Below are 27,487 nucleotides of genomic sequence, written 5' to 3'. Positions count from 1 at the left end.
AGAATTTTTCCTTGTACACCTATCAAGTACCTCTAAGTTAGTAGGTTTCGATTAACTGTATACATTTCTATATTCGCTTTTTAACTTGTACTATCTACATAATCATTTAAATAAATAACTATAATTAACCAAGCAATTGTAAATATTCAAAAAATTCGCCGCATACCATTTATAAGACCAAATGGACCTCTTTGGACGTACCAAGAAAACAGGAATTAACGGAGTAACTAGTGCATGAGCAAGTTGAACACGAACACAAGCAGGAATTTATCAAGATAGGATAAGAAGACGGAACGAAAATAAGATGAGATAATGATGAGAGGTCACTTCCGTTATGCAACCCAACATACACTAACGGTGTATTTTATTACGTGGCTAAAAATAAATGTTTTAAATTACATTTTTTTCTTTAATTTCCTGAAAAAAAATCCTACATTTAATTATCTAATAACTGCTAAATGCCAATGAATAATTATAGATTTTTGAGGAACAATTAGGAAAGATTTTATTTTGATTTTTTTCGCCCAGTCAACAATAACAGTACTATACTACAAGATTTTGTTGCCTACAGTGCAGGAGGTAGAAAATTGGGTGGCGTTGTAATGTCAGAAACTGGGCAAAAAGGTAAGTTTTTCTCATTTTTGCGTATGCGGATAATTTTAAATTTAATCATATCCACAACATTACCTTAACGCGAGTGTTTTGTTATAAAAAGTGAGGACGTAATGTGATAAGTTTAAATAAATTAGATATAATTTTAGAAGAAATCATCACTGACAAAATTCATAATGGCGGGTAAAAGGTTACTTGATAGACGTGGTTTACAAAAAAAATATTTAATTTTCGTTTAAATTTAGTTCAACATGTAAAAGCAGATGTATTTGCGTGAACGAAATTTAATGATATACGCAGTAGTGTTGCGTGATGGTGACACGGTGTAATTTTATCCCTTAGGTAAACGAAATTGTGTTGTTACTTTTGTACAATTAAGGGCATATTTGTTTCATCGTACGCATCTCTGCCCTTCCATTCATTTGGAGAAGGGAAATGGCTAAATATGACGTATGTTCTTTTATCTATCGAAATTGTTCTACTCTACTGTAATAATAAATGCATTCTTGTATGTAATTGTGCTTGTAAAGTAACTGTTATTTGTAGATGGTTACAGTTTTAGGTCACATAACTTTATTCTAAACAGCAGTTCAGCATTTACTCCTATTATTTTAAGTGCTCCTAAACATATTTAGTGGTGAAACTTTAGTTTTAACATGTTGTTTTAACAGGTAAATAAAAAAAATGGATCAGCAATTTTGTCTGCGCTGGAACAACCACCCTACAAATTTAACAGACGTTCTAAGTAGTCTTTTAAGAAGAGAAGCGTTGTGTGATGTTACTTTAGCCTGTGACGGAGAAACCTTCAAAGCCCATCAAACGATACTGTCTGCGTGTAGTCCATACTTCGAAACAATTTTTATACAAAATGCTCATCCTCATCCTATAGTTTTTCTCAAAGATGTCAATTACAACGAAATGAAAGCATTGTTAGACTTTATGTATAAAGGGGAAGTTAATGTTTCTCAAAACCTTCTGCCTATGTTCCTAAAAACAGCTGAGGCCCTTCAAATACGTGGTCTCACAGATAGCAATTCTTTAAGTAAAAACGATGAATTGTCGGAAGTGCCAAGAAGAGATAGAGAAAGATTAATGGAAAGGGACAGTCCGCCGAGTGAAAAAAGAAAACGGAAATCGTCTTCGAACTGTGATATGACATCTAACTCAAACCCTGAAAGATATAATGACTCTCAGGTATGTTCATTTTTATTTTTAATCTCGTGTTTATCTTCCAATTTATTTAAAACACTTTAAGAGTTGAAATGTTGAAATCTAATCTGAGATAATTCTCTTTATGCTATTTATTATTATTTAATTTGTTTACAACATTTCGACTTTGTTAAATAATTATTATATTTATTATTTTTGTGAAAATTTAGTTTGTGAAAGCTCCAACAATTTTTGGCAGATCCCTTTTACAAAATTTGAACATCTAATAATAAAACCTAATATTCTATATAGGGTGTAACCAAAATGATTGGCCAAACTTTAATGGTGATTTTTATCTAAAAAATTAATCAAAACAGTTTGCATAGGTATGTGTTCAGAAAAGTTTCATTTTCAAAGTACAGTGTTGAAAATTAATGAAAAGCTATCGTTTATTTCAAGTTGCAAAAAATATTTGAATATTTTGTGTCATTCCTGGATATCGTGATTACTTGCATTATTGTTATTATTTCAAAATCTAAATTAGTGTTTTTTAGCAATAATTATCTGCATATAGTATGACATTTTGTAATTTATGTTGAAAACAGAGTGTTCTAGTGTGAGGAACACGTTTTATAAAGCATTTAGTGCTCTATCGTAATACCTGTATCCAACATTAGAGATATCATTGAAGAAAAAAATTATTATGTCCATTTGCGAAACTAAAGTCGTGTAGCAGATTTGAATAAAATCTTTTATCATTATATTTTTAATAAACGTCAAAAACAAAACTTTCAAATACTTTTTTTAATGATTTTTTTTGTTATTTTGTGACAGAAACCGCTATTGAAGTTTTGACTTTGGAAAAATTTTTTTTCTAGAGCTCTGAATTTTTAGATTTACCAAGTCACTTCAGAATGTTAAATTTTTACTAACAAAAACCTATTATTCAAAAAACAAATAAAATAAATACTTGAAATGTCGGATTTATTAAATTTATTTGAATCTCATTTTATATAATATCTCAAAAATCTATTAGGTACAAAAATTATTCATTATACTATACATACTACCTAGACTTATAAATTTTTTAAAATATTTTGTAAGTATTTGTGAAACCCTTTTTTGGGTTGTACAAATTTATGTTAGAGGACGAATAAAAAAATAAGTTAATATAACAATTAAATTGTATTTTATGTATTAGAACAAGGGATTTAGATGTTATTTATCCATATTAACATTAAAAAACTCAATTTAGATATTTATTAGGTGATTTAAAAAATATATTTTAATTATTTTATTAAATAAAATAACAGAATGAGTTCCATGTATCAGCTCAGTCAATAAGCAAACTAGTGGTTCCTGGAAAAAATCGATATTTTTACGAATTGGCTGGATAGATTAAGGATACAAGGAACATTTGGTTTATTTCGGACTAGCTAAAAATAACCAATCAATATTTTTTCCAAATTTTCCAGGTTTTCCTATCTTGTTGGAAGCATTTTATATTTTTTAATACATATGTTGCATAAACAATCGAATCTCGTATGACCAAGGTTTAATCTTAACATAGGATTTTAAAATGGAATGTCCTGTATATTCAAGCACTTCACTAGGTCTGTCTCTAGTAAGAGGAATATACCCCTAATAGTCATAATCATAGTCATAATAGAGTTGGGTGTCCAAATATGCAAAAATATACAAGGTGTTCCTTTAATAAGCCTCATGTAACTCGATGCTCAGTTGTTTTTGTGGCGTATTAGAATATTGTAAATGTTTTTTTACAACTCTTATTCTTACACCTTTTTCCTACTTCAAAAATCTCTTCGCTGTACCCATTAGATCTGTTAAAATTTTGGTATTACTTTATAACAAAAAGCAGGAATATATTATTACTTTTTTTAACGGATTGTAAAAAATATTTATCAAAATTAATCTATATTTTTCAAATTGACGTAACATGTAGGTAGAAATGGATTTTTTTAAAGAAAGTCTTAATAGTAGTGAGAACCAACGTTATAAATAATTCATTAAAAGAAAAACCATAAAAACTCTTAACAGTTACTAGTTTTTTAAATTATATATTTTTTAATATCTGGCTAAATCTAAATTAATCCTAGAAATTTTCCTAAATTCTCATCAAATGAAGTTACTGAAGCTAGTAAACGATTATCTGAAAATAACCATACTTTAACAAAATTATACTAATGATACATAGAAGGTATCCAGAAGTAAACGGGCAATACTTCAAGAACAGCTTCTTTAGATGGAAATAAAGTGATTTAGATCAGTGATATAATAATGATTAGATTCAAACAAAATTTTTTTAAATTATTATTTTGTTACACAGAATTGAATTTAATTGTTTAAGATACTACTCTTTAATATATTTCTACGAAATTTGGTATAGAGGTCTTTTTGGAGCAGCAATTTATACAGAGGCTTCATGATTACAGGCCATGTGACTAGTAATTTTATTTCCTTCACATTGGCAATTAAATTTCTGTAAAATTAAAACACACTATTTTGTTTCTTGGTGTAATTTTTCATGAGATTCTATTCAAGTAATCAGCGATTACATTATCTCGAGCATAGATGTAACAGTTTGTCATTGTTCATTGTAAACGAATCAATATTGATGACGCTAAGATTTAGGTATTTTTTGTTACCAGTACCAATCGTGCAATGGTGGGTTCTCTAAGTTCGCTGGTCACGTGGCTTGTAAACATTTATGAAAACTCTGTTTGTTTATTGGACAGATATGCCCTGTACCGTCGAATACGAAAGTCTAATATGGGGCGTACATGACGTACCAGTTTTGTTTAAAATTTGATTTTTTCCAGGCATCTCAAAGGTCAAACACAAGTGTACCAAAGTTAAATCCCATATCGCCGGTCGATAGGGATAGTGTAGGCCCGGAGGATATGCGCGTATCCTCACCGATAATAAAGCAGGAACCCCAGCACGATTCGAGTCCCCTCGTTGATTCTTTTCACTCAATGTCGGAAGCATTGCAGACTGTAAGTATCTGTTTCGTTAACCTCTATTTTATATTTTTATTCGTTAAGGTGCGTATCGTTAAAGGTATAAATATACAATTTTTTTCTCGCAACATATTTTCAAGCATTTCATGAAACGATCGTTTCTTAGCCTTTGATGGTTATTATACAGGGTATTCAATTTCGCTGGTGTAACATGTATGTAGTACTTTAGTCGCGTGCTTTGGAAAATGTTGAGAAAACTACTTGTTACAATCAAAATACTTTATTAGTAGATTCATTAAACGTTATACTGAATTAAAATTATAATTTCGGCATACCACAAATTAAGAAAAAATGCTAGGGAATTATAAAAAATTTAGCACTTTTAGAATAGTTGAAATATTATGCAAATAATGAAAAATGCTACTTCATATTTAAGAAAATGGTGCAGGCCAAACCTTTTTATGCTTTTTAATTTTGGAACTAGGTATTTCAAATTTTTGAAGTCATCGCAAATATAATTTTTTTTAAGCGTCAAACAACTCGTTTAAACGATTCGCCAGGTGACCCTTATACCCTTAAGGGAATTAAATGCTGAAATACACAGTGTGTTGTAATTTAAGACAGAAGCTGTGGCTAACTTGATTTTGTACGAGTTTTATCTGAAACATTGTTTTTTAATCTGCACTTTGATGAAGTCGTCAATCACACAATAAGATAAATTATTTTCGTCTATGGATTTTTTTGATAACATTCATTAAAAGTTATATGCACGAAATTCAGTTTTAAAGAAATTTTCGTGCCTCCATAAAGGGCTATGGTTTTTCGCCCTATGTACTAGGTCACCACCAGTTATAGACTTACATTACACTTTCTTCTCGGGCTTGGCTCTATGGTGGCAGATCGCCTTTCAGAACCTTTAGGCCAATGCTGATGTTCATTTCGGTTCTTATTGGTGGACCTATGGCCGTTATGGGTAGAACCGTTCCTCAGACAATGACGGTTCTCCGGGATGTTCCATAATGGCTCCTGTAACTGCATCTAATGCTTCCAAACATTTCGCAGTTATTCACTGTCGTCATCTTCAGTGGTGGCAAACGAACCAGTTACAGAGGTCACTCATAACAGTCACGATTTATTGTCAAATGAAAACTAGCTACGACGTTACATAATAGAGAAGATACCAGAAATTAAAAACTAAAACGGTTTGAAGTATAAAAATATCCAGGGCCAATTCTAATTTTGCTAGAATTGTACAAAAAATTGTAAAATCGCTGAAATTTTGTAGAAGTTATGAATAAAACAGGTTTTTCGTCTGATATAGATAAATTTAATTTTAACCTAATTGAAATTGATCTTTTTTAATATTAATAGTATTAATCTTTTTCTCTTAAGGGGGGAACCACATTAAGAAGTTGATTTTCAGGCGTTTCTCATGAATTTTTTTGAGTGTTACAAATTGTTGATTAGAATTTGTTCAAACTTTGATATTATTTTATCAATATTTTGAACTACATTCACAAATTTTTTCAAGTCATTTGTGTTAAAAACGCTGCAGTTGAGCTGTTGTCCACCAAAGGTCGTCGGCCCGAGTTGGTTGTTCACGGGAAATGTGGAAGTCGCAATTTTGATCTAAAAGCAAAATTGTGAAAATTGAAGTTTTGACAAGTGTTTAAAAAAAATGTATCAATTTTCACCATTTTTTTTCACTTATTTTGAGTAAAATGCACCATTAAAATTATATCATATCAGTTGTTGGTTCAAGTTCTTTGTAATTTTATAAAGAAACACACTTTCAATTTGCATAATGATCGGTTCATATCTTTTGAGCTGGAGTTCCCATGAATCAAATTCGAAAAAAACGTGTTTGAACATTTCTGAAAATAGAAATTTGAGAAAGTTTACAATAACATAGAGTGCTTTCGGATCAATCGGCGATTCCAGCATATAGTAGTTCTTCCTACATGCTGTGTGTCCGATGAGCATTCCATTTTAGGCTCATGAAATCAGAACGAATAGGAATATGATTTTGAAATTTTGGTTAGTTATATTAACAATTTATGCAATAAAAAAATCCCCAATTTTTTTTAACCTCCTAATGCGACTTCTTCCCTTAACTTGTCCAAAATTCTTTTGGGGGATGTAGAATCCAATGGTACAACTAGATAAAGTTTCACAGAAAAAAGTTAGAAAATATACTTCGACTTTTAGACGCTAATTCAAATGTTCTGTTATGTAATACAGTTTTTTATATTCTAAATGGATGTTTCCATCTTTAAATAGACGACTGAAAATATTAATGCTATCCATTTTTGTAACTAAAATTACGAATTATCAAAAAAAAATTAAATTTGTGAATGTCTAGTATAGTCTTTCCGAAGTCAGTAAAAACATGTAAAAAAACGCCCGGCTATAAAATTTAATGACTCATAGGCGTCCCTAAAAAAGTTTTCTGCTAAAGGTAAAAATTTATAATAAGTTGTATATAATGTGTAGAAAATTTCTATTATGTTCATTTGGCCAACAATATATTTTAAATATTTATGTCCTCAAACAATCTTATTATATTGATGATAAATTTCATTTTGTTCCATTTCAAAAGGTCTCCAAAATGGATTTGTAATTTTATTTCTCCCTTTCGCAATTGTAATATCAATGATTAATAGAAGGTGCCTATAAAAAATTTAAATTACTTGAAATCACACCAAATTCCGTATTGCTGCGCTGCACTGCTGGGCAATTTGTCGACCACTTGTCAACGGCTGAGATTTATTTCCTAGTGGCCCAATGCAGCTGTGTTAGATTTCGTTTGCCCGTGCTCGCATTCTTCAACTGGGCGTTTACATTTCTACCACCTCCAAGTTTAGTTTGATTAGACCTGTATATGGGTATGGTTAAATAAATATGGGAACCAGTTTTTCAAATATTTCAATGCCAAGTTGCTGCGTCAGCGACCGAACCTCGTAAATACTGTCAATGTCTTGGTTCTTCAATTGATATCAGAAAGCCTATACCTAGTTGATTAATATATTTTCATTTGTGATGTAGTTAAAAAGTTAGAAAATACCTCATCAAATGTATGTTTCATCATATTTTCAATTTTTCAAATCGTCAAATATTTATTTTTGTGAATTTATGTTTTTCTTTTGCTTTTAATTTCTACGGGTACCGGTAAGAAACTATGACATATTACAAAATTTTAAATCTACAGATTCCTGTATTTGTAAATGTAAAAATTAGTCGGTATTATCGATAATGTGCTAACATTGATTTAAATAATTTTATAAAAAATATTATTTTTTATAAATATCTCATAAAAATAATAGATTTTTTAAGTTAAGTGTTATAAAGTCGGTTTTAGTGTTAGAAAGGTTACAAGCAAGTAACTAAAAGTACTACATACTGTGTTGCCGATATTAGTAGTTGCGACTGTCCAGAATTCCTTAAATGTTTTTAAAATTTTGTGGGGACGACGTAAAACTTCAGATTATTAATAAATGGATACTTAGGATGGATTTTTCTAATATATATTATCGTTTCTATTATATTTGAACATCCTGTATAATAATAACCAGTTTAAATTTGGTATTACGAATATTACTATGACTGCTGTCCAGATTTAGAATTTACCTAATTTTTTATTTTTTATTTAAAATGTAATTGTTCCTCCATCAAATCGTTTCGAATTTAATAAAAGTGAAAAAAAAAACAGTTAAGAGACTTGTGGTTTACAAAACCTTATCTGAGGATATGTGTAAATGCGTGGTGCAGTGTTTTGTGATGTGCAGTGCATTTGGTAGAGTTTTTCTCCCCTACGAAAGAAGGAAGGGATCTAATGTTAAAAATTTCGGGAATTTCGTAAATACATCTTGGGAATGACATTAAAAAAAGGTTTATTCCGATTCAGTAACGAAACATTTCAGAAATGTATTTACAACGTAAATAAACCAGAAAATGCTGTGAACCGCGACTGGCATTCACACATATCCTTTCCTTCTTTGTTGACAGACCAACTCGTGGGGGAGGGATCCCGACCTTGAAACTCTACCGCCACCTCTGTTGCCTTTATCTGCGATACCGCAACACTCCACGTTACGTCAGTACTTAGACGCCCCGCTTGTGAGCCAAAAGTCGTCGAACGAACACGATTTCCCCTTCCACGCCACCATCGGTAATATATCGATAAGACCATTGGACAGTCCCCTGCATCAAGAACAAAAGGACGTGCATCTATCGCAGTACCGTCCCCTCCGTTCGGAGTATACCTACAGCAACTCTCACGGACACATAAATTTGTCGACGATGCCTTCTCTGTATCCGAGAACGCCCCTACCCGTACCGCCGGAACTGAACAAACCCGCCGCCACATCACACGAATGCTCTGTGATTCAGAAAAGTAGCCCGAAGACCACAGGGGTCAAACCTAACGTCGGTAGGAAGGGCAGCCGTTTTAGGACGTCTTGGCTGGAATCCTACATCTGGCTTCAGTACGACGAGGCACAGAACATCATGTTTTGCAAATATTGCAGGAAGTGGAGCAGCGACATGCCTGATATCCGCACCTCCTTCGCGGAAGGTAGTACTAACTTCAGATTAGAAATCGTCAACCACCATGACAAGTGCAAGGCGCACAGGCTGTGCGTCGCCAGGGAATTCCACGCGGGTTCGAGTTTGAACAAGATCGAACCGTCTTCTTTGAGTAACGCTCAGGTTTAGTCTACAGGAACACTAGTCATAGTTTTAAGGACTGTTTTAATTGATAGAGGTATATTTTAATGAATTTGTACGGGGTGTTACAAAAAGGTAGGTCAAGCGTTAACCACGACAGGACAGCAAAATCACGATTTAAAGAAAAGTCTTTATTAATACATTTGTTTTAAAGATATTCGGTTGATTGAACTTTCGTCTTTGCTGGCACATTTTTTGTGTGTAATTTTGAGTGTAAAGAATCCGCGTTGCAGTTAGGGGTTTTGAAGAATTTTTTATTTATTTGTTTTTGGTAGTTTGTTTGATAACGGGGCAGTTTTTCTTCAACCGCAAAGAAATTGAATTGTTTATTTCTTAATATTTTTTAATATCTTTAATGGAGGAATTCAATGGGGTTAAAAAATTTAAATCGTAAAGCTTTTATTTTAACTTAAAAATTTATTATACGGGTAGTGAAACATTTGGAAAATCACCGATTTTTTAGGTGGAATTCTATAATTCCAATGGTTTTGCTTCCTCGACTAGCGGTCGCTACGGTATCTTCAATAATGGAATTAAATACCATGAAAGCATCGTTGCCAGATTGAGCGATTTGTCACAAATTCGATGATTTTTCATTTGCAAAACATACTTGTGAAAGCAATTTATTCTCCTAAGAAACTAATTAAATCCATGTTATTTGAAAATATTGATAACTAGAATCTGAACATTTTATATATTCATATTTTCTTGATTTATAAACCAGTAAGTACGAATACGGGACCGTATATTCTTTAAAACTATGTTCATTTTGTGATGTAGTTAAAAAGTTTAAAAACACCCCATTGTACAAACGAATTGCAGAACGAATATTAATTTCTTATATTTGTTTTGTTTAATTAAGAAAACGTTTAACCAAAACCAATCCCAAAGTGATTATTTTAAAATACACCAATTTTTTTAAGAAAATTCAGTCTTAAGCATAATATTATACAGTAGAACCCCAATTCTCCATGCGCGGCGGATTCTTTGTGTGCTGCAATGTTTATAACTATCCGCTATCCATGCGCGCATTATCCGTGGCGCACAGTGGGAAATATTGGAAAAAATTCGGGCCACGCGTCAAAACTAATTAAATAGTACAGATTTTTATTCTTTCCGAAATTACCTGTACTATAAAGTTCCGGTGAGGTAATTGGAACATATGCCTAGGATTTTTTCAAAATGACCGAGTAATCTCTAGCCTCAAACTTGATCATACGAAGTTTGACATATTCAGTATCTAAAAATGAAAAAAAAAAAAGGAAAATTATGTACTAAAGGCTGACAAACAAGAAAAAAATTATAAACATTAAACATTTTCCTAAATCATGAATCTAGACCTAAAAGGTTAGGTTTTCAGGTTTCCTGGTCAGCTTCCTATGAATTTGAGTTAAAGTTATGCAAAAATATTGGTTGCACACTCAAAAGTACAATTTTTATGGATTTATACTCGCAGGTTTAGAAAAAATTGAGTATGTTTGTTTTAGGTTAAGATTTATAAATTTGAGGTTATGTTTTGAGTCTAGATTCATGATTTAAGAATATGTTTAATGTTTATCATTTTTTTTTTGTTTGGCAGCCAGCAGTTTAGTACATAATTTTCCTTTTTTTTCATTTTTAGATACCGAATATGTCAAATTTCGTATGATCGAGGTTAAAGAAACAAAAGCAAAGACGAGTCTATTTATTTACCTCCATATGTACAAATGTATGTAGTAGGTATGTGTAATAAAGTTAATATTTTTTGCAAAATTGGTGAGTTTGAGCGTTATTTCGATTAACCGTGTTTTTGATTATCCAGCAACGGTTCGATCCCGGCCGGCCCGGATAATGGAGGTTCTACTGTATATATAAAGATCTTCCGATCTTATATTCAAAGATTACACAAAAAATGTGCCGGCAAGAGGCACAGGTATGTGCAGAATTTCAAGTATTAAAATTTGTTGCTTTTAACTTTTAACTTTGAACTCTAGACCTATTTTTTTTGCAAACCCCGTATATTATAAAAACTTTATTTCAGCAACAATTTTTTTCAAATAATTGCTGATTATTGGAAAATACTGGGGAGATTGATTATATGGTTCATATCCTTCATTTCATAATGATAAAACAGAACAGAATAAATCATTTAAATTCTATACAGAGCCTTCATAAATGTTTACAAGCCATGTGACCACAGTAATTTTGTTCGGAACAGTAATTTAATTTCTCTTGTGTTGGCAATTAAATCTCGGTAAAATTAAAAATTATAGAACAAGATCAAGATTACGTTAAAGCACAACACTGTTTCACCGGCTGTGATTGGTGTAATTTTTCACTAGATTCTGTTCAACCAATCAGCAATCGCATTATTTCGAGCGTAGGCGTAACGGTTCGTTACTGTTCATTGTAAACAAATCATTAATATTGGTGATGCCAAGATTTAGGGATTTTTCGTTATCAGTACCAATGTTGGGTTGCCTAAGTTCAGGGGTCATGTGGCTTGTAAACATTTATGAAGGCTCTGTACATTGGGGAAGATACTGTTAACGAAGGCCGCCGTACAACTAACCAGGAATAAGAATGGGAAAGGGACAGTACAACTTTTTTAAATTCAACCTTTTGAATTTAGGTAATTCGAACAGCTTCTGTTCATAACATTTTTTTTACAAAAAAATTGCTAATTTTAAATTTTTCCAAATTATTTTCGTGTGTGAAGTTGCCTTACATTTGAGAAAAGTGAGTAAAGTTTTACTCATAAAATGAAACTCGATAAGTGCCATATTTTGAGAAATAATTTAATTAAATCGGATAGAAACTAAAAAAAAAAAGCTGTAAATATGTTACAGTATTAAATGAGGCGCTCTGTATATGACAAACCCATAATTTTTGCTTATAATAAATCTTTTGTTTAGACTTCGTATAACTTGTTTAAAAATTTAAAAACGTACGTCTCCTAAATATAATTTTGCTACAAAAGAAATGTAAACCATTAAATTCCCTCAGTATTAAATATTTTTTCTTTAAGGAGATTAAGAAATTGTAAAGTAGGTGTATATGACGTAGTGTTGCAAAATAAAGAATTCAGTTGGAAAAGGATAAACAGATCTGTTCATTGCTTCAAAATACGTTTTAAATATTCTTATAAATCTCACTTTTACATTATTCTTCTGAATTAGATTAATTTCATGACAGAAGACCTATCTTTATTTATATACAGAATAATAAGAAATAATTTTCATTCTGCTTGTGGAATTATTTTATTACTATACACGGTGCTTTTTTAACGGCATACTCCATATTGATTATCTGATTGAAGTAAAATGATACGCGTTTTTCCCAGGCTGTCAATTCTCAGATATAAGAGAGAACTTAATTTTTTTAATGGAACACCTTATATACATATTTGGATAGAATGCTTTTTTTGTGATTGCAGTTATACGTATAAGGTTTGGTCTATCTCTAATAATAAGGAAGCTATGCCCAGGATTGGGCATAAGGTAAACACCCTGTGCATTTCTAAAATACTTAAAAAAGTTTCTAGTTGTACTTGAAAAAATGACAATCCAGCAGCAGCACAAATTGATCTTATCTGATCAACCTGCCCTTTTTCTCCTGAATGTAAAATTGAACCTCAGTCAGGGAATTCTTATAAAAACTTTAGAAGTGTGCCAAAAAAAAAATGCCATACAAGTAAAAAATGCCGTACAAGTACTAGCTAAAAACAAATAATATTTTCAAAATCATTCATATTTTATATCGACTTATATCTAGTACAGACATAGAATCACAATTTATACCGAGTAGATTACAACTTTAAATTGCTTTTATGGACAAAGCTTTGGTAATAAACCATTTTCTCCCCAATATGCTAAAATGAAGGCATTTCTTTAACTTACACTAAATGCAAATCTCATGCCGAATGTGTAAATAATCGACTAATAATGTTTATGGTTAACATTTGAGATATCCCAATTTTTGTTTAATACGAGGTTTGATCAAAAAGTAACAGGAATTGTTATTTTTTTTTTAGAAAGTATTTATTTAATCTTCAATTTTTATCCCATCTCCTTCAAAGTACTCCCCCCTCTGATATACAGTTATTTCAACGTAGTTTCCAATTTGGGAAACGCTGGTGCCATTTTTAGGTATCGTCTTGAGCACGGTTTGCGATTTTGCCTTTATCTCATCTATTTTTGAAAAATGTTGTTCTTCAAGTAATTATCCTTTTCAGTTTAGAAAATAGGAAAAAAGTCACAGGGGTCATGTCCGGAGAATAAGGTAGTTGTGTCATCACTGTGTTGTGTTTCGCTACGAACCATTGGATAAGTAAAGCGGAGTTTGCCGGCACGTTATCGTGGTGCAAAATCCACAAGTCTCTTGTGTTCTTGTCGTTTTCTCCTGATTGCCTCACACAAATTACGCAATACTTGTATTCACATTTGACCAGATTTCGCCCCATCTTCGATGTCTTCTTGGCCTTACTGACGACATTTGTACCATTGATATACTCATGACTGTGACATAGTATCATTGCCAAAGACCTTCTTTAACATTTTGAATGCTTCACTGCACTTAATTCCATTTTGTAACACAAAACACCAAACTGTCTGATCCAACATTTCGCCACACAAATAATTGCCAAAAACACAAACTAAGCATGGCACCTACCTAAAAATTGACAGGTACATCACTGACAGTGCTACAAGAATCAACTCGACAGACTCAATAACACGTGCAATTTGAAAATTCCTGTTAGTTTTTGATCAAACCTCGTATATTGCATTAAAACTGTATTTGATGTTTTTATCTCTAACATATGATTTAAAAGTTTCGAAGCTTTTTTCAACTTTGGTATGAAATAATTTATTTTATGCCACTTGAAATTTTAAAAGCTGTACATCATTTATTAAATTAAAAATCATGATCAGAAAAGTAAAAATTACGTAACATACCAATGCTGTTAATGTTTTTATTTTAATGTAAGTAGTAAACTGCATTTTTTTTTTCTAAAAACTATAAAGGATGTCAAATTACAATTCAACGCATGGTTAAATATAAGTATAGGTATTGTATTGCCTTCTAACTTTTAAAGATGTTTGATACATATGAATAGTGCCAACGACCAAACGACTAAACACGTTCTCAAAGGACTCAAAAGGTCTCGGACCGGAATTATTTTTTGAAATATTGTTTCGCCTTTTTAGATCGTTACGAATGTATGTGATAAATGTATAGGACATTTTGGTTGTGATTTTAATTCACTTTAAAATTAAGGACAGGCGTTGTTCCTTTGAAAATTGGAATGTGTTTAATTTCGGATATAAAAAGGCTAGTGTTAATATGTATTGAAGAGAGAGATAATTAGATTTGGTATCAGAGATTTATTTTAACGTATCAAATGTATATTTTAGACAAGCAAGGATTGTTGAGAGTAACGTGCTTTAATATTTTTTAAACGTATATTTTATAATGAATATTAAAAATTATATTATTTTAATCGTTATTATGTATTGTTTAGTAATCATTGAAAAAGTTATTGTTAAATACAGTTTTCAAAATAAATATTTAAATATTTATCGACTTTGATTCTTCCTCATTTCAGAGAAAATTCATGAAAAATTATTAAAGCTTATCGGTTTTTTTAAATTGGCAAAATACCACAGTACTTACAGTTTTATTCGAAAATGTATTATTTATTCATAAGTTTTACATCTGCTCAAGTAAAGCCGATTTAATAGAATAAATCGAATTTCCTCTGCACCACAATATTTTTTGTATAAACTCATCTTTGTCTAAAAAGACATAAGAAAGTATGCTGCTTTTAATTAAATATATAAATAATATATCGCATTAGCTTAACCATATTTGGCTAAATTCACCATCTGAAAATACTAGTCTGTCAAATCAGCTGTATTTTGATTTTATCTTCATATAATAACAACAGGTATTTATAAATTTGGGAATTATTTTTTTTAGGATAACAATTTTTTTTAATATAAATTTTATTATTAACTCATATTTTTACGTCATTTTATTAAAGTATTTAGCTAAATCAAATGAGTCGAAATGATTTTTTTTAAATTCTATCAAATGAAGTCAAACAATGTTTTTGATATCAAAAAATCTAGGAATGCAAAATATATCTAACCTTATACGAGGGTTGTTTTTTATATTTCGGGAATAGAGTATAAAAAAAGAAATTATTCATATATTTTACTGTTTTTAAAAATATTCTCCATCATTTTTGTATGCGATTGAACCAATTTTCGAAGCACTTTTTCTATTCCGGTTGAGGTGCCTCCAAAACTTGCATTTTGAACGCATCAACCACTTTTTCAGGCATCGAAAAACATTCACCTCGTAATTTATTTTTGATGTGAGGGAATAAAAAAAAGTCATTGGGTACCAAATCAGGACTGTATGGTGGCTAACTCATCAACTTTATTTTCAATTCAACTTTATCGGTCTCTTTGAGCTGATGTGTGTGAGCTCATATTGTCCTAGTGGAGAATGATATGTCTTCGGTGGTTGATTTCCCTTATTGTTCCGAACACTTGTTGTAAACAAATTGTGGTGTACCATTCAGATTTGACCGTCCGATATTGCACTAATGGTACAGTTATCACGTGTCCAATTGTTTAAAAAAAAATAGGCGACCGTTTGCTTAGAAGTGCTTCATACACGAACAGCTTTCGTCACCTGTTACGATATTATAAACGTGGTTTAAAGCACCACAATCGTATTTCTTGAGCATTTCTTTCGACCAATCGACACAAGCCTTTTTTTGAGCATTTGTAAAGTCACTGTAAACACCACAAATAGTGCCTGTACGACAAAACGTTCTGAGTAAGTATACCGACAAAAAGTCAAACTATGATTGGGACGTCGGTTGTCAGATGGCAGCACCAGGATCTTCCATTCCCAAAATATAAAAGGCAAACCTCGTAAATGAGATTATAATTTTGAAATATTGGAATTGTAATCTTTCAAACAAGTATCTTGTATTTTCTAACATCACGTCTTGTTCTATAATTCTATACTTGAAAATAGCCACGATAGAAACATCTTACTATTTCTATATTTTACTTAGGATTGCTTTTTGAAGTGGCCTAATTGCAAATGGAATTAATAAATGGTAAAATACATAAAATAGAAAAAAATGGAATTTTGAAACATTTTTGACATTGTCATACAAAAGTAAGTAAATTAAAAAAAAAACGGTGAGGATAAATACTAAATTCAAAAAACCAACACATTTGGTGGACGAATTCTTTCACTAATAACAAGCTGTCTTCTAAAGCCATAACTCTTCGTCATTTATAGCCTGATTTTAAAAAACAAAAAATTTTATGAAATGGCTCTAAATACACTATAGAGTGAGGCTATTGGGGCGTATTTATTATTATTATTTTTTGAAAAACGATAGTCAACTTTTTTTTTCAAATGGCAATATGTCTTTTTATTTACTATTGTACAGAATTCTATTTTGAAGTCAACGATGTCTATTTTTGTGAAACATGTATTATAGAAAAAGCATGAAAATATTAGTCAAAACCGCATTATTAGCGCCCGGTCGCTTAATTGACATTAACAAACATATTTTCACTAATCATGTATGCCTGGAAAACAAAAACTAATACAACAAAACAAGTAAATGTCATTTTAGCATTCATGTCGCAATTTTTTACGCAATATACTCTTTCTGTATCATTTACAGTAGTTATTTATTGAAATTAGCACAACAGTGCAAAATATGAGTAATAATCAATTGACGGATATGATTCAGGTATATTTTCGGTGTAATAAAAATCATGGTGCAGGAGTCCGCCTTTACAGAGAACTATTTCCTCACAGAGGAGTTCCAGAACCACGTAGATTTGTAAGGCTTGAAGAAAATTTGAGAAACTATGGTGCTTTTTAGAAACCAAAGCGAGAACGCCAATTTAATGAAAACATCGAATTCAGTGTTTTTCTTAACGTTGAAGAAAACCCAAGAACTTCCATTCGGGAAATTTCTAATAATAATAAAGCATCAAAGTTAACAATAATATATAACAAAAAAAACTATATTGCCATTTGAAAAAAAAAGTTGACTATCATTTTTCAAAAAAAAAAAATAGTAAATGAGCTCTAATAGGCTCGCTTTATAATGTATTTAGAGGCATTTCATTTAATTTTTTGTTTTTTAAAATCATAACTCCGTTATAAATAACGGAGTTATGGCTTGCGGTGTTTTTTAGGAAACCGCCTGTATATCAGAGTATAAGTGCTTTATCTTATAGTTCAGTTTTGCTAACAGTTAAAAAAAACACTGTACAATAGAATAGCCAAATGTAACTACTAATTTCTATAAACATGGAGATATTTTTAGTACCGTGGTCATTCTTTTAGTTTCGTACATTAAGCTAGTACTGTTTCAAATTTGATATTATGTTTAATTAAGTCGTAAATGTAATAATAATCTCAATGATGTCTTCTACAAATAGGGTGGAAGTGTAAGTGTTCACCAAGATGAGACCAAGCTGTTGGGTCAGCATCAGCTACCAGAACTACCGGATAACGAAACACCACCTATACCTCCTCCTGAAATAACAGATACTATAGATGGTAAGTGTCAGCAGATAAAGGCCTGCATGTCTAGCTTTTTTTTTCATTTACTCAAGCCATTTTATTATTTATCCTTTTTCATGCTAGTAGATGAGTACCCGAGGAAGACTTGTCAGCATTTAACTTTTTTGGTACGTTTGTTTAATAACATTGTTGCAAATTATAATATCTGAATATTGTATAGGTATTCATTTTGTTTAAATGATGTGAAGGAATTTGATAGTTTTATATTAGTTCAGAATTATCAGTGCTATTGATCAAAGTGTCCAACCAATCCAACTTTTGATACTGATTTTTACAACGTAAGAATTATTTATTTTCGTTACTGACTTTGAATGATAAAAAGAAAAGGAAAAAAATGTATATACATAAAAATATGTACCCATGTCCCAAGTTTGTTTTAATATATGGAGAAAAATACAGAAATTGTACAAAAAATGGTATAAACAATTGTAGCTTTCCCTTCCATCGATGAACTGAGATATTTGAATTGGTATTTCATTGAAATTAAATTCAGTAAATTGTAGAATTGTAAATAGTCGCTGCGACTGGTTGGTCATAACACATAAGACGTGACATTGCTAATGCAAATTTATATTGTAAAGAAAATGTCTACATGAAGCTTTTAGTAACAATGTCATCATTCTCATACTTTCATATTAATAAACAAAAAAAAGTAATTATGCAATTTATCAACGTTTTTTAATATAATGTCACATTAAAAAATTCTATATGTATACAATTTCAATTATGGAAACGAGCCTATTGTAAATGCATTAATCAATATTAAAATTTATATTTTATATTTTAATTAATTAAACGAACATTTAATTACATAATACCACTAGACTTTTTTTTTCTACAATTTTAATATTATGTCAACAATAATTCTACATCACACAAAAATTGACATTGAGTTTCAAGTTGACAATACAAAGAAATGTAATAAATTTTAACAATTTTCTTCATATATTATACTCTTCCTTTACATTTACTTGAAACCTATACATCTTGCGAGTTCAGATGTATCAAAAATTTAAATTTGAGAAGCCTTTATCGAGTAGACATAATTTTTAAGCATGTTATTTGGTATTAACTCTTTTTTGTATATATTTTCTATTAATACTTATGTTCTATTCATTTCTATCACTTACAATATGCTCTATGAACAATTATTCTATGAAATGAAAATGGTGTCTGAATAATAAATCGAAATGATAGTGTAGTGTTAACGACACAGTGTACAGTTTTGACACGGTGGTGATATAATATGGAAAACGATGTGAGTATGACAATATAAATCGTAACTGTATATATCAGTTATAATAATATACACGTGTTTTTAAAAATAGTACTTTTGGTTTTCAAATCACAATTAGTTTTTAGATTATTCCATGTTTCATTACTAGCACCTAAAAATTGGGATATTTCTGTGCAACTAAAATTATTTCGAGGATGGAAAATGTACACTGGAAGAAGTTTTTTATGAAGAAACGAAACTCTCGTATCTGTATACTTAGGATCTGGGCAGGGATACACACAACAATGTTATAAAGTTAACACAGGATTTAATATTGTATATGTAAAAATAAGTGTGTAAAATGTAGAATTAATTATAATAAAAATGTTTTTTTACAACTGAATTTTAAAGTTTGGTGAAAATGTATATTACATATTTATCGGAATTCGGGGCTTGCACATTTTTACTTGTGTGCTTGTAAATTTAAAGGAAATGGGGACTTTAAAATATTGTCTTACGAGTGAATACATTGCATAAAGCTATTGAGCACTAGAGATATAAATTTCACACAAACAGTTACGGATACAGAGGAAATTTCATCAGATCGAAAGATTAAAGCATAAATCAAAATATATAAAGTTGTCTTTCTCGAAAAAAGAGTCGGTGTCGTCATAACAAAAAAATGTTTGAAGAGATTAAAAAGGTCGCTGTAGATTATTATAATTCACATATTCCAACGGTCCTTGAAAAAGGGTTGAATATACCGAATTTCTGAAAATTTTGTATTCAAAATCCAAAAAATAAAGCATTTGCAATCTATCCTTGCTAGAGAAATATTGAACACTCTTTATTTCTGCAAGTATAGAATAGCGGCACTTATTTCAACATGCCACTACAGCAACGGTTCTCAACTGAGTAAGACAAATGAGGGCGCGTTCTGCTGTCAACATTTTGGTCTTAAATGCAATGTTGCTAATTTTGTCAGAAACAAAAACCACAGGGTACCAGAGTCTCAGTACTCTTACTTTGTGGATATACCTCGTAATTTACGATCAGTATCTATATACTGGATGTTTCACGTCAAGCGGATCACCGACCTTGACAAAAATTGCGTGGAACGAACGAGACTTGTAAGGGCTCAAAATATTCGTCTAGTAAGAGGCTTTCAAATGCAGAGTGGTACTTTTCAAAAATCTAAAATGGCGGACCCAATATGGCGGCCGGAAGTTGAAGAAAACCCGAGTGTACTGCAAAAAAGGGTTGCGAAAAAAAATTCGCAACCAATCGGGTCATTTTTTAGCTCAAATTGTAGTTGAGGGACATCTCTTAAAAGCTGGTGTGGTTGGATGAAAAAATCCAAAATGGCGGATCCAACATGGCGGTCAAAAAACCAATTTGGTGACTGAATTTTTAAAAATCAACTGATTTACACCAAACTTGGTATACGGGAGTTTTTGAGGTCGCTGATTACGAATCCGATATCAGATTTGCAAAATTCAAGATGGCGGATCCCCATGATGGCGGACGAAATTTCGGAAAATCGAATGATTGCCACCAAATTTGTAATATAGGGATTTTTGGGGTCACTCATCATGTATCTTAGGTTGGATTTGCAAAATTTAAGATGGCGGATTCAATATGGCGAAAGATTTTATCCGCCATACTGGATTTGTCATTTTTCAACGACCTCCGAAAACCCCCCATACACCAGATTTGGTGGAAATCGGTTGATTTTCCGAAATTTCGTCCGCCATCATGGATCCGCCATCTTGAGTTTTGCAAATCTGACCTTAGATTCGTAATCAGTGACCTCAAAAACCCCCGTATACTAAGTTTGGTGTAAATCGGTTAATTTTTCTAAATTCAGTTACCAAATCGGTTTTTTGACCGCCATGTTGGGTCCATCATTTTGGATTTTTGAAAAGTACCACTATGCTTTTAAAAGCCTCTTACTAGACAAACATTTTAAGCCTTTACACGTCTCGATAGTTCCACGCAATTTTTGTCCAGGTCGGTGATACGCTTGACGTGAAACATAACATATACATATTTCAAAAATAGGTTTTATTTTGTAATATCGTAAAATAATTACACAAATTTTGTTATTTAAGTAAAATACTAACTGGACCTGTCTGAACAACGCAGTAATTGAAGCATGCTCTTGTAGTTGCATACCTTGTTAGTCAAAAACGAAACACTAATGTATGAATTTCCCTATTTTAGATTTTTTTAATTTGTTGCTTTATTATGTAAGAGAAATTAAAACGAGTCAATTTAATTTATTAGACTAATTATTTTGAATGAGATTTTTCAAATCACAATTAATTCAAGTAGAAAAAAGTAGTTTGATTTAAAGTTGCCTAATCTGAGAGGTTTTCGTGTAGTTTTATTTAGGTACAAATTTAAACTGACTTATATCCAAACTTCTACATTTCTTGGTACACACAAATTGTTTGTACACAAGGTGTCCACAAACTAAGACCAAGAAATTTTCTAATAAAAGTGACGGCTCCTATGATATTTTTTTCAAAAACTTACTATTAAATCAGTTTCATAATCTCAAAGCAATTTTTTTATATTTGATCTTATCACAGATTTTTTTTGGGGGTTTTCAAAAAATTTTGATTATTAAAAACCGGTAAAAAAAATGCCTGTGCCAAGTCACTAATAACTGTTTTAGAGAAAAGGCACATTATTGTAACTTGATATTTGACAATATTTTGCAGCCACAATTTCCCTAAAACGAAGGAGCATGTAAAAATTCGATATACAGGTTGGGCAACTTGTAAACAATTAACAAAAGTAGTTCGCATTATTGCCATGTATTGTTGTGGTAGATGGTGATGATGGTCCTCTCTCTGTTCCAGCTAAATGGCGGGAACAGATAGCGATCGGCCAACCATACCATCCACCAGAACAAATGAAAATCCTGTCATCCATGGATACTCGATCCCCATCGACTGATTACTGCGGGATGTTCGAGCGACTGTCGGACACGCCGTCTATGTACTCGTGTAGAATCTGTGGTAAAAAGGTGACCAACAGGTGGCACCATTCCGCCATACACCGCCCGCAAGTCAACAAGTGTCCTCAGTGCCAGCAATGTTTCACTCGAAAAGACAATATGAAAGCGCATATAAGACTTAAACATAGCGGCCCGATTTTCCCCTTTGATCTCTTTTCCGATAGAATTGTAAATCTAGATGTGAATAAAGATTATTAAAGACGCATTGTTATTTTTCTTGTGATAAATTTTGTGGCGAGTTTTTTTGCACATTGCAATATTTCTCCCATTATTAATTCAGTAAGGTAACTTATTTTTTTTTATATTTACATGTCAAAAATTTATTTTAAAAAAATTGTGAGGACTTGCTAGCACCACGTTACATGTTACAATAAATTGTCGATTTTTTTTTAAACTGCCAACATATACAGCGTGTAATAATAATACTTGGCCAAACTAATAGTTTTGTTGTATATTGGAATTCCTCCTCAGTATTAATTTAATTAAATTACTTTTATTACTTTTTGTCTTTATTTCTGACTCAAGATATTAGTAAAAAAAAAACAGTTGTTACAATTAGCTGTATTAGTGGAACATTTTAACATGTTGCAATAAATTAACCAATTTTTTTAACATTATATGCTAAAATACTTGGTCAAATTTTAATGGCAGATTCGTCTTCATAAGTCATAAAAAAAGTTTTTATAAACGTGTCTGGAAACGCTTTGTTTTCAAGATACAGGGTGTCGATAACTTTTTTTAAACAAAAAAAAGTCTCAAACTTTCCTTCAAAGAACCCCGCACAAAAAATTTTGCTGAAATTGCGGTATGTTATAGTTTTTGACAGGTAAAGGTCGTTTCAAGGTCAAACTGAAGACAAGACTTGTATCGAATTTTGACCGGTGGGTGGATAGGGTTTTGGGTTCGCAGAATCTGAATCTGGTGATAGCTTAACCCTAAAGATCACCTTCAAGTCAATTCAAGGTCATTTCAAGATCAAAGTAAAGAAAAGGCTTGTATCGAATTTCAACCAGTGCGAATATAAGTTTTTTTTTTGGGAGGGGGGACTGAATTCGGGCATAGCTTAGCCCTATAAGGTCACCTGTGGGGCTTGAATTGAGATTATGTCAAATGAAATGACCTTATAGGGCTAAGCTGTGCCCGAATTTAGGTTCAGCGACCACAAAATAATACATACTTACAGGTTAACATTCGTGAAAGGCCTTTTTTTTACTTTGACCTTCAAATGATCTTGACTTTACCTAAATGTGACCCTGCAGGGCTAAGCTAACCCCGAATTCAGTCCCCCCCCCAAAAAAAAACTTGTATACGCACTGCTTGAAAGCCTTTAGTTTCATCTTGAAATGACCTTGAATTGACTTGGTGACCTTCAGGCTTAAGCTATCTCCAGATTCAGATTCTGTGAGCCCAAAAACCTATACACTCACTAGTCAAAATTCGATACAAGTCTTTTCTTCAGTTTGACCTTGAAACGATCTTTACCTGACCTCCAGATGACCTTAGATAGCCAAAATCACACACTTTTCCCCCCTCTTTATCTCAGAAACTATTCATAGGATCACTTTGGGCCCATGACAACTTTTGTTCAGAAAGTCAAAAACTATAACACTGCAATTTCAGCAAAATCGATTGGGACCCATTTTCCATTGATTTTGTGCGGGGTTCTTTGGCATGGACAGTTATTTTTTTATTGCCCACAAACTTGTGTGCATAATAATGTGATGATGTGGATAGTGTTTTTTGTCCCCTTGTTTTTATTTTTTGTCAAAACAATTTCAAATTTGTCTCGATATTGTGATAGGACACTAGGGGTCGACAAAAACGTCTTATCGCTGCTAGACTACACTGTTTTTGAGATAAATGGTAAAATGTTACACTATGTCTATTTGTTACGAAATAGCAAAAGATCAAACTATTTGTTAAATTAAAACAATGACTATTCACATAATCGCATCTATGAATATAATAAACTATTATTAACATGGCTTCCTTTGATTATTTTTGCAATTTGAAGTAGTCCATATATTTTCATTAATTTTGAACACACTGTATATCGAAAACGACACATTTATAGGAAGTTTGGCCAATTATTTTAATGACGATAATCCACCGAATAAAAATCAATGAGAACAGCAAACTAACGCAAATACAATAATGACCACGGATATGCAATATATTTTTTTATTATTTAAAATAAAAAGTGTCAAAATTCTAAAACGTAACTTATATTGGCACTACTGTATAATTATTAGAAAACACTCAAATACGCCAGTAAATTAAGACAGCATATATGTTTTACCTACCTACCAATTTTTGACCAATAAATTCTTCAAGAAATTGTTCAGTTCTGACAACTTTTTACAATTGAATTTATTGAATCTATAAATCGTACCACAATTTTTTAATTAAATCTACCAACACAACTTGCCCAATTTATTGGTAGATATATTGTGTAAAAAATTGGTAAATAAAGCTGAAAACATTTAATTTGTATTCGAAAGCTAAAAGTAAATGGCAGCTTTGTTGAAATAGTGCTCGAATGTTGTCTTGTACTGTTAGCTTTTCAGTATAAAATAAAAATAAAGAATAAGGTTGACATTGATGTCATACCTATCGTAATATTTAGGTTAAGTTCATACTACCATTCCAAAAGTATGAGGTTATGTTCTTGTCCTTAAATTCATCCATGTAAAACTGAAGGGCAAGAATATTATCTCCCTTTTCCTGTATATAAATCGAAAATGCCTAATATACGTGAAAACGTAATGGTCCATCAACTTCTAGATATCTTAGGTAAATCTGTCGAAGACAGACACTGGTGCAGGGTATTCTTTTTTACACCATTCTCTTGAATTAATAAATACTTCTTCGCATTGCATGTAGTAAAGTTTTCAATTTTCTGCAAATAATCTCGTATACTAAAATATATGGCTCGGCAGCTTATCTTTTTTTTCAGTAACAGATATACAGTTCAGACATATCTGAGACTGAAGCCGCATCAATCCATAAGCTCGTATCACAAGGGAGTACCATTTTGTCTTATATATACACACTTTAGCGACTAATTTCAACTTCTGCAACGGGTTCACAGTAAGTCAGTCGTGAGCAAACTCATGTTTCAGTTTTAACGGATTGTGCTTGATTGGAAACGTAATAATTTGTTTTAGTGTTTTTGTAAATTCAAAAAATTTTTGTGATGTTTACGACTAATTCTATGTTTTTAAAGGTAAAGTACAGGTTTTTTCGGATTAGTTCAATGCAGATATATGTGTGAAATAGTAAAATTAGTGAAAAGTACTTTTCGTTTGCGTTTAAACTCGTACTTTGTGAATTGGCGATACACTTCTATTCTAGTGATTTTTCTGCTTTTACGTAAAGTTTGTTTATGAGCTCATATGCCTCCTGTGTATATATAACGTGAAGTTAATTATTGTAAAGGCCTTAAAAGTCGGAGCTTATGGATTTGAGTTTCTTTTTTGCTCTGGGGTGCACACACTGTCACTATTTTACCTTGCTGTCACTATTAATCATTAACACTAATTAATAGATAATTTGCCCACACAATAGTTAAAGTTATTTTTCTCGTTTTTGCAGGTTCAAAAACCTGGCACATGCGGCTAACGTTTGACAAGTTGCCTGGCGGCTGCAACCTGCACCGCTGCAAGCTATGTGGGAAAATAGTGACGCACATCCGAAATCACTATCACGTACATTTTCCGGGGCGATTCGAGTGTCCCCTCTGCCGAGCCACGTACACCCGCAGTGACAATCTCCGGACGCATTGTAAATTTAAGCATCCGCGCTTCAACCCCGACACAAGAAAATTCGAACCGCCAAAGTTTGAGCCACCTGCGATAGCCAACGATAGTTCGGCCGATTGATTTTGGCTTTACTATTACTTTTACTATAAGGCGATGTGTGAATCATAGCTAAAATAATTCGTTAGCTAGTTTCCTAGTACCTTCAGTGGCCCGGTGGACTTTGCTGCTAATGACTTTCTAAAAATGCACAAAAAGAGTTTCCATTACGGACCGTTTTCTTTATCTGTACTATGCTACTGAGAAAAAGGTAATTGACCACTTTTTTTTATATATTTTTTATGGAAAGCATATTTTCAAACTCGGTAGAAGGTTTTGTCGACGCTAAAATTAATGGCGATTGTTTTGCAGAATATTTTTTATACTTGCATGTGCAATGTTGAAAATGTATTTGTTAATGAAGAATACACGATTAATTATAAATTTGATATGGAAACGTTGCTACTTGAAGTAACTAAAAAGGTCTCGTTCGCATTTTGATGTAAAAAATACAGTAACGTACTGTTATCGCGGACGTTTAAAATATTACATTATTTACATTGACAGTTTATTATTTATTTGAAATGTTTATTTTTTTATAAATGTTGGAGGTTAAACGCTACCTGCAGTTATTGTGTTTTCAGAAAATTCAATCTGGAAACGGCTGTTTAACGTGAAAGATTTAACCTCGCTTAACCTTAAAAGTTGGACGAAAGCGTAAAGTCAGCACTGGCAACAATTAATTAAGGAAGATTACGGAATTATAAATATTCCGTTACATCTTTAGCGCTTTTAGAATTATTGAAATGGGATAAAAATATTAGTTTCTTAAAAATATATATTTTTTTTTTCGTGAGAGAATTAGTTAATTTTAATTAGTATTTTTTTTTTCTTAAATTAATTTGAAATTTGATTTTGCACTAAGCCAAAAACCACTAAATGTCTGTTGGCAAACTGATGGGGGGGTAGCCTAACTTTAGCGGTTTTGTACAGATTTTTTTAATCCAATGATTCCGCGTCCTCAATTAGAGGAAACGATTTGTTTGCAAGACATACTCATAAAAATGCACCTAAAAAACAGTTAAAATCATATTCATTGAAAATTTTGGTAACTATAGAAACATAATTGGCATATTTTGTGGATCTGATAATATTTTAGGCCAACCAAGAGAAAACAATAAAAACTGTAAAAAATTACATTTTTTTTTTATAATATCCCGAAAAATTATGGAATCATCTTACTTTCAATAGGACTTTTGTAGAGAATATAAAACGGTTTTTTCTGCGACCCGATCGGTTTATTTTTTACAGAGAAAATCCGCTGTACAAAAAAGACCCTAATTTGTTTATAATGCAATTGTGCAAAAAC

General features: G+C 31.7%; 1 protein-coding gene across 1 annotated transcript; it reads left to right on the top strand.

Annotated features, from left to right (window-relative positions):
• The first annotated feature begins 473 nt into the window (after window positions 1–473).
• LOC108911136 (zinc finger and BTB domain-containing protein 7C) lies at window positions 474–27,487 on the top strand. Its single transcript, XM_018716020.1, has 7 exons — window positions 474–624; window positions 1,284–1,806; window positions 4,602–4,778; window positions 8,748–9,398; window positions 17,936–18,056; window positions 22,164–22,310; window positions 25,916–27,487. Exons 2-7 carry the CDS (start codon window positions 1,297–1,299, stop codon window positions 26,200–26,202), a joined length of 1,893 nt encoding a protein of 630 aa, XP_018571536.1. The 5' UTR covers window positions 474–624; window positions 1,284–1,296; the 3' UTR covers window positions 26,203–27,487.

The sequence above is a fragment of the Anoplophora glabripennis genome, unplaced genomic scaffold (genome assembly GCF_000390285.2).
Source record: "Anoplophora glabripennis isolate ALB-LARVAE unplaced genomic scaffold, Agla_2.0 scaffold1, whole genome shotgun sequence".
Taxonomy (NCBI): domain Eukaryota; kingdom Metazoa; phylum Arthropoda; class Insecta; order Coleoptera; family Cerambycidae; genus Anoplophora; species Anoplophora glabripennis.
Note: the sequence above shows the minus strand (reverse complement) of the source record. Positions and strands in the feature narration are given on the sequence as shown.

Excerpts from the sequence above, each read along its gene's own strand:
- LOC108911136 (XM_018716020.1), top strand. The coding sequence starts at position 1,297 with ATGGATCAGCAATTTTGTCTGCGCTGGAACAACCACCCTACAAATTTA. Across the intron at positions 18,057-22,163 it reads AATAACAGATACTATAGATG|CTAAATGGCGGGAACAGATA; the intron begins GTAAGTGTCAGC and ends TCTCTGTTCCAG. Across the intron at positions 22,311-25,915 it reads CACGCCGTCTATGTACTCGT|GTTCAAAAACCTGGCACATG; the intron begins GTAGAATCTGTG and ends TCGTTTTTGCAG.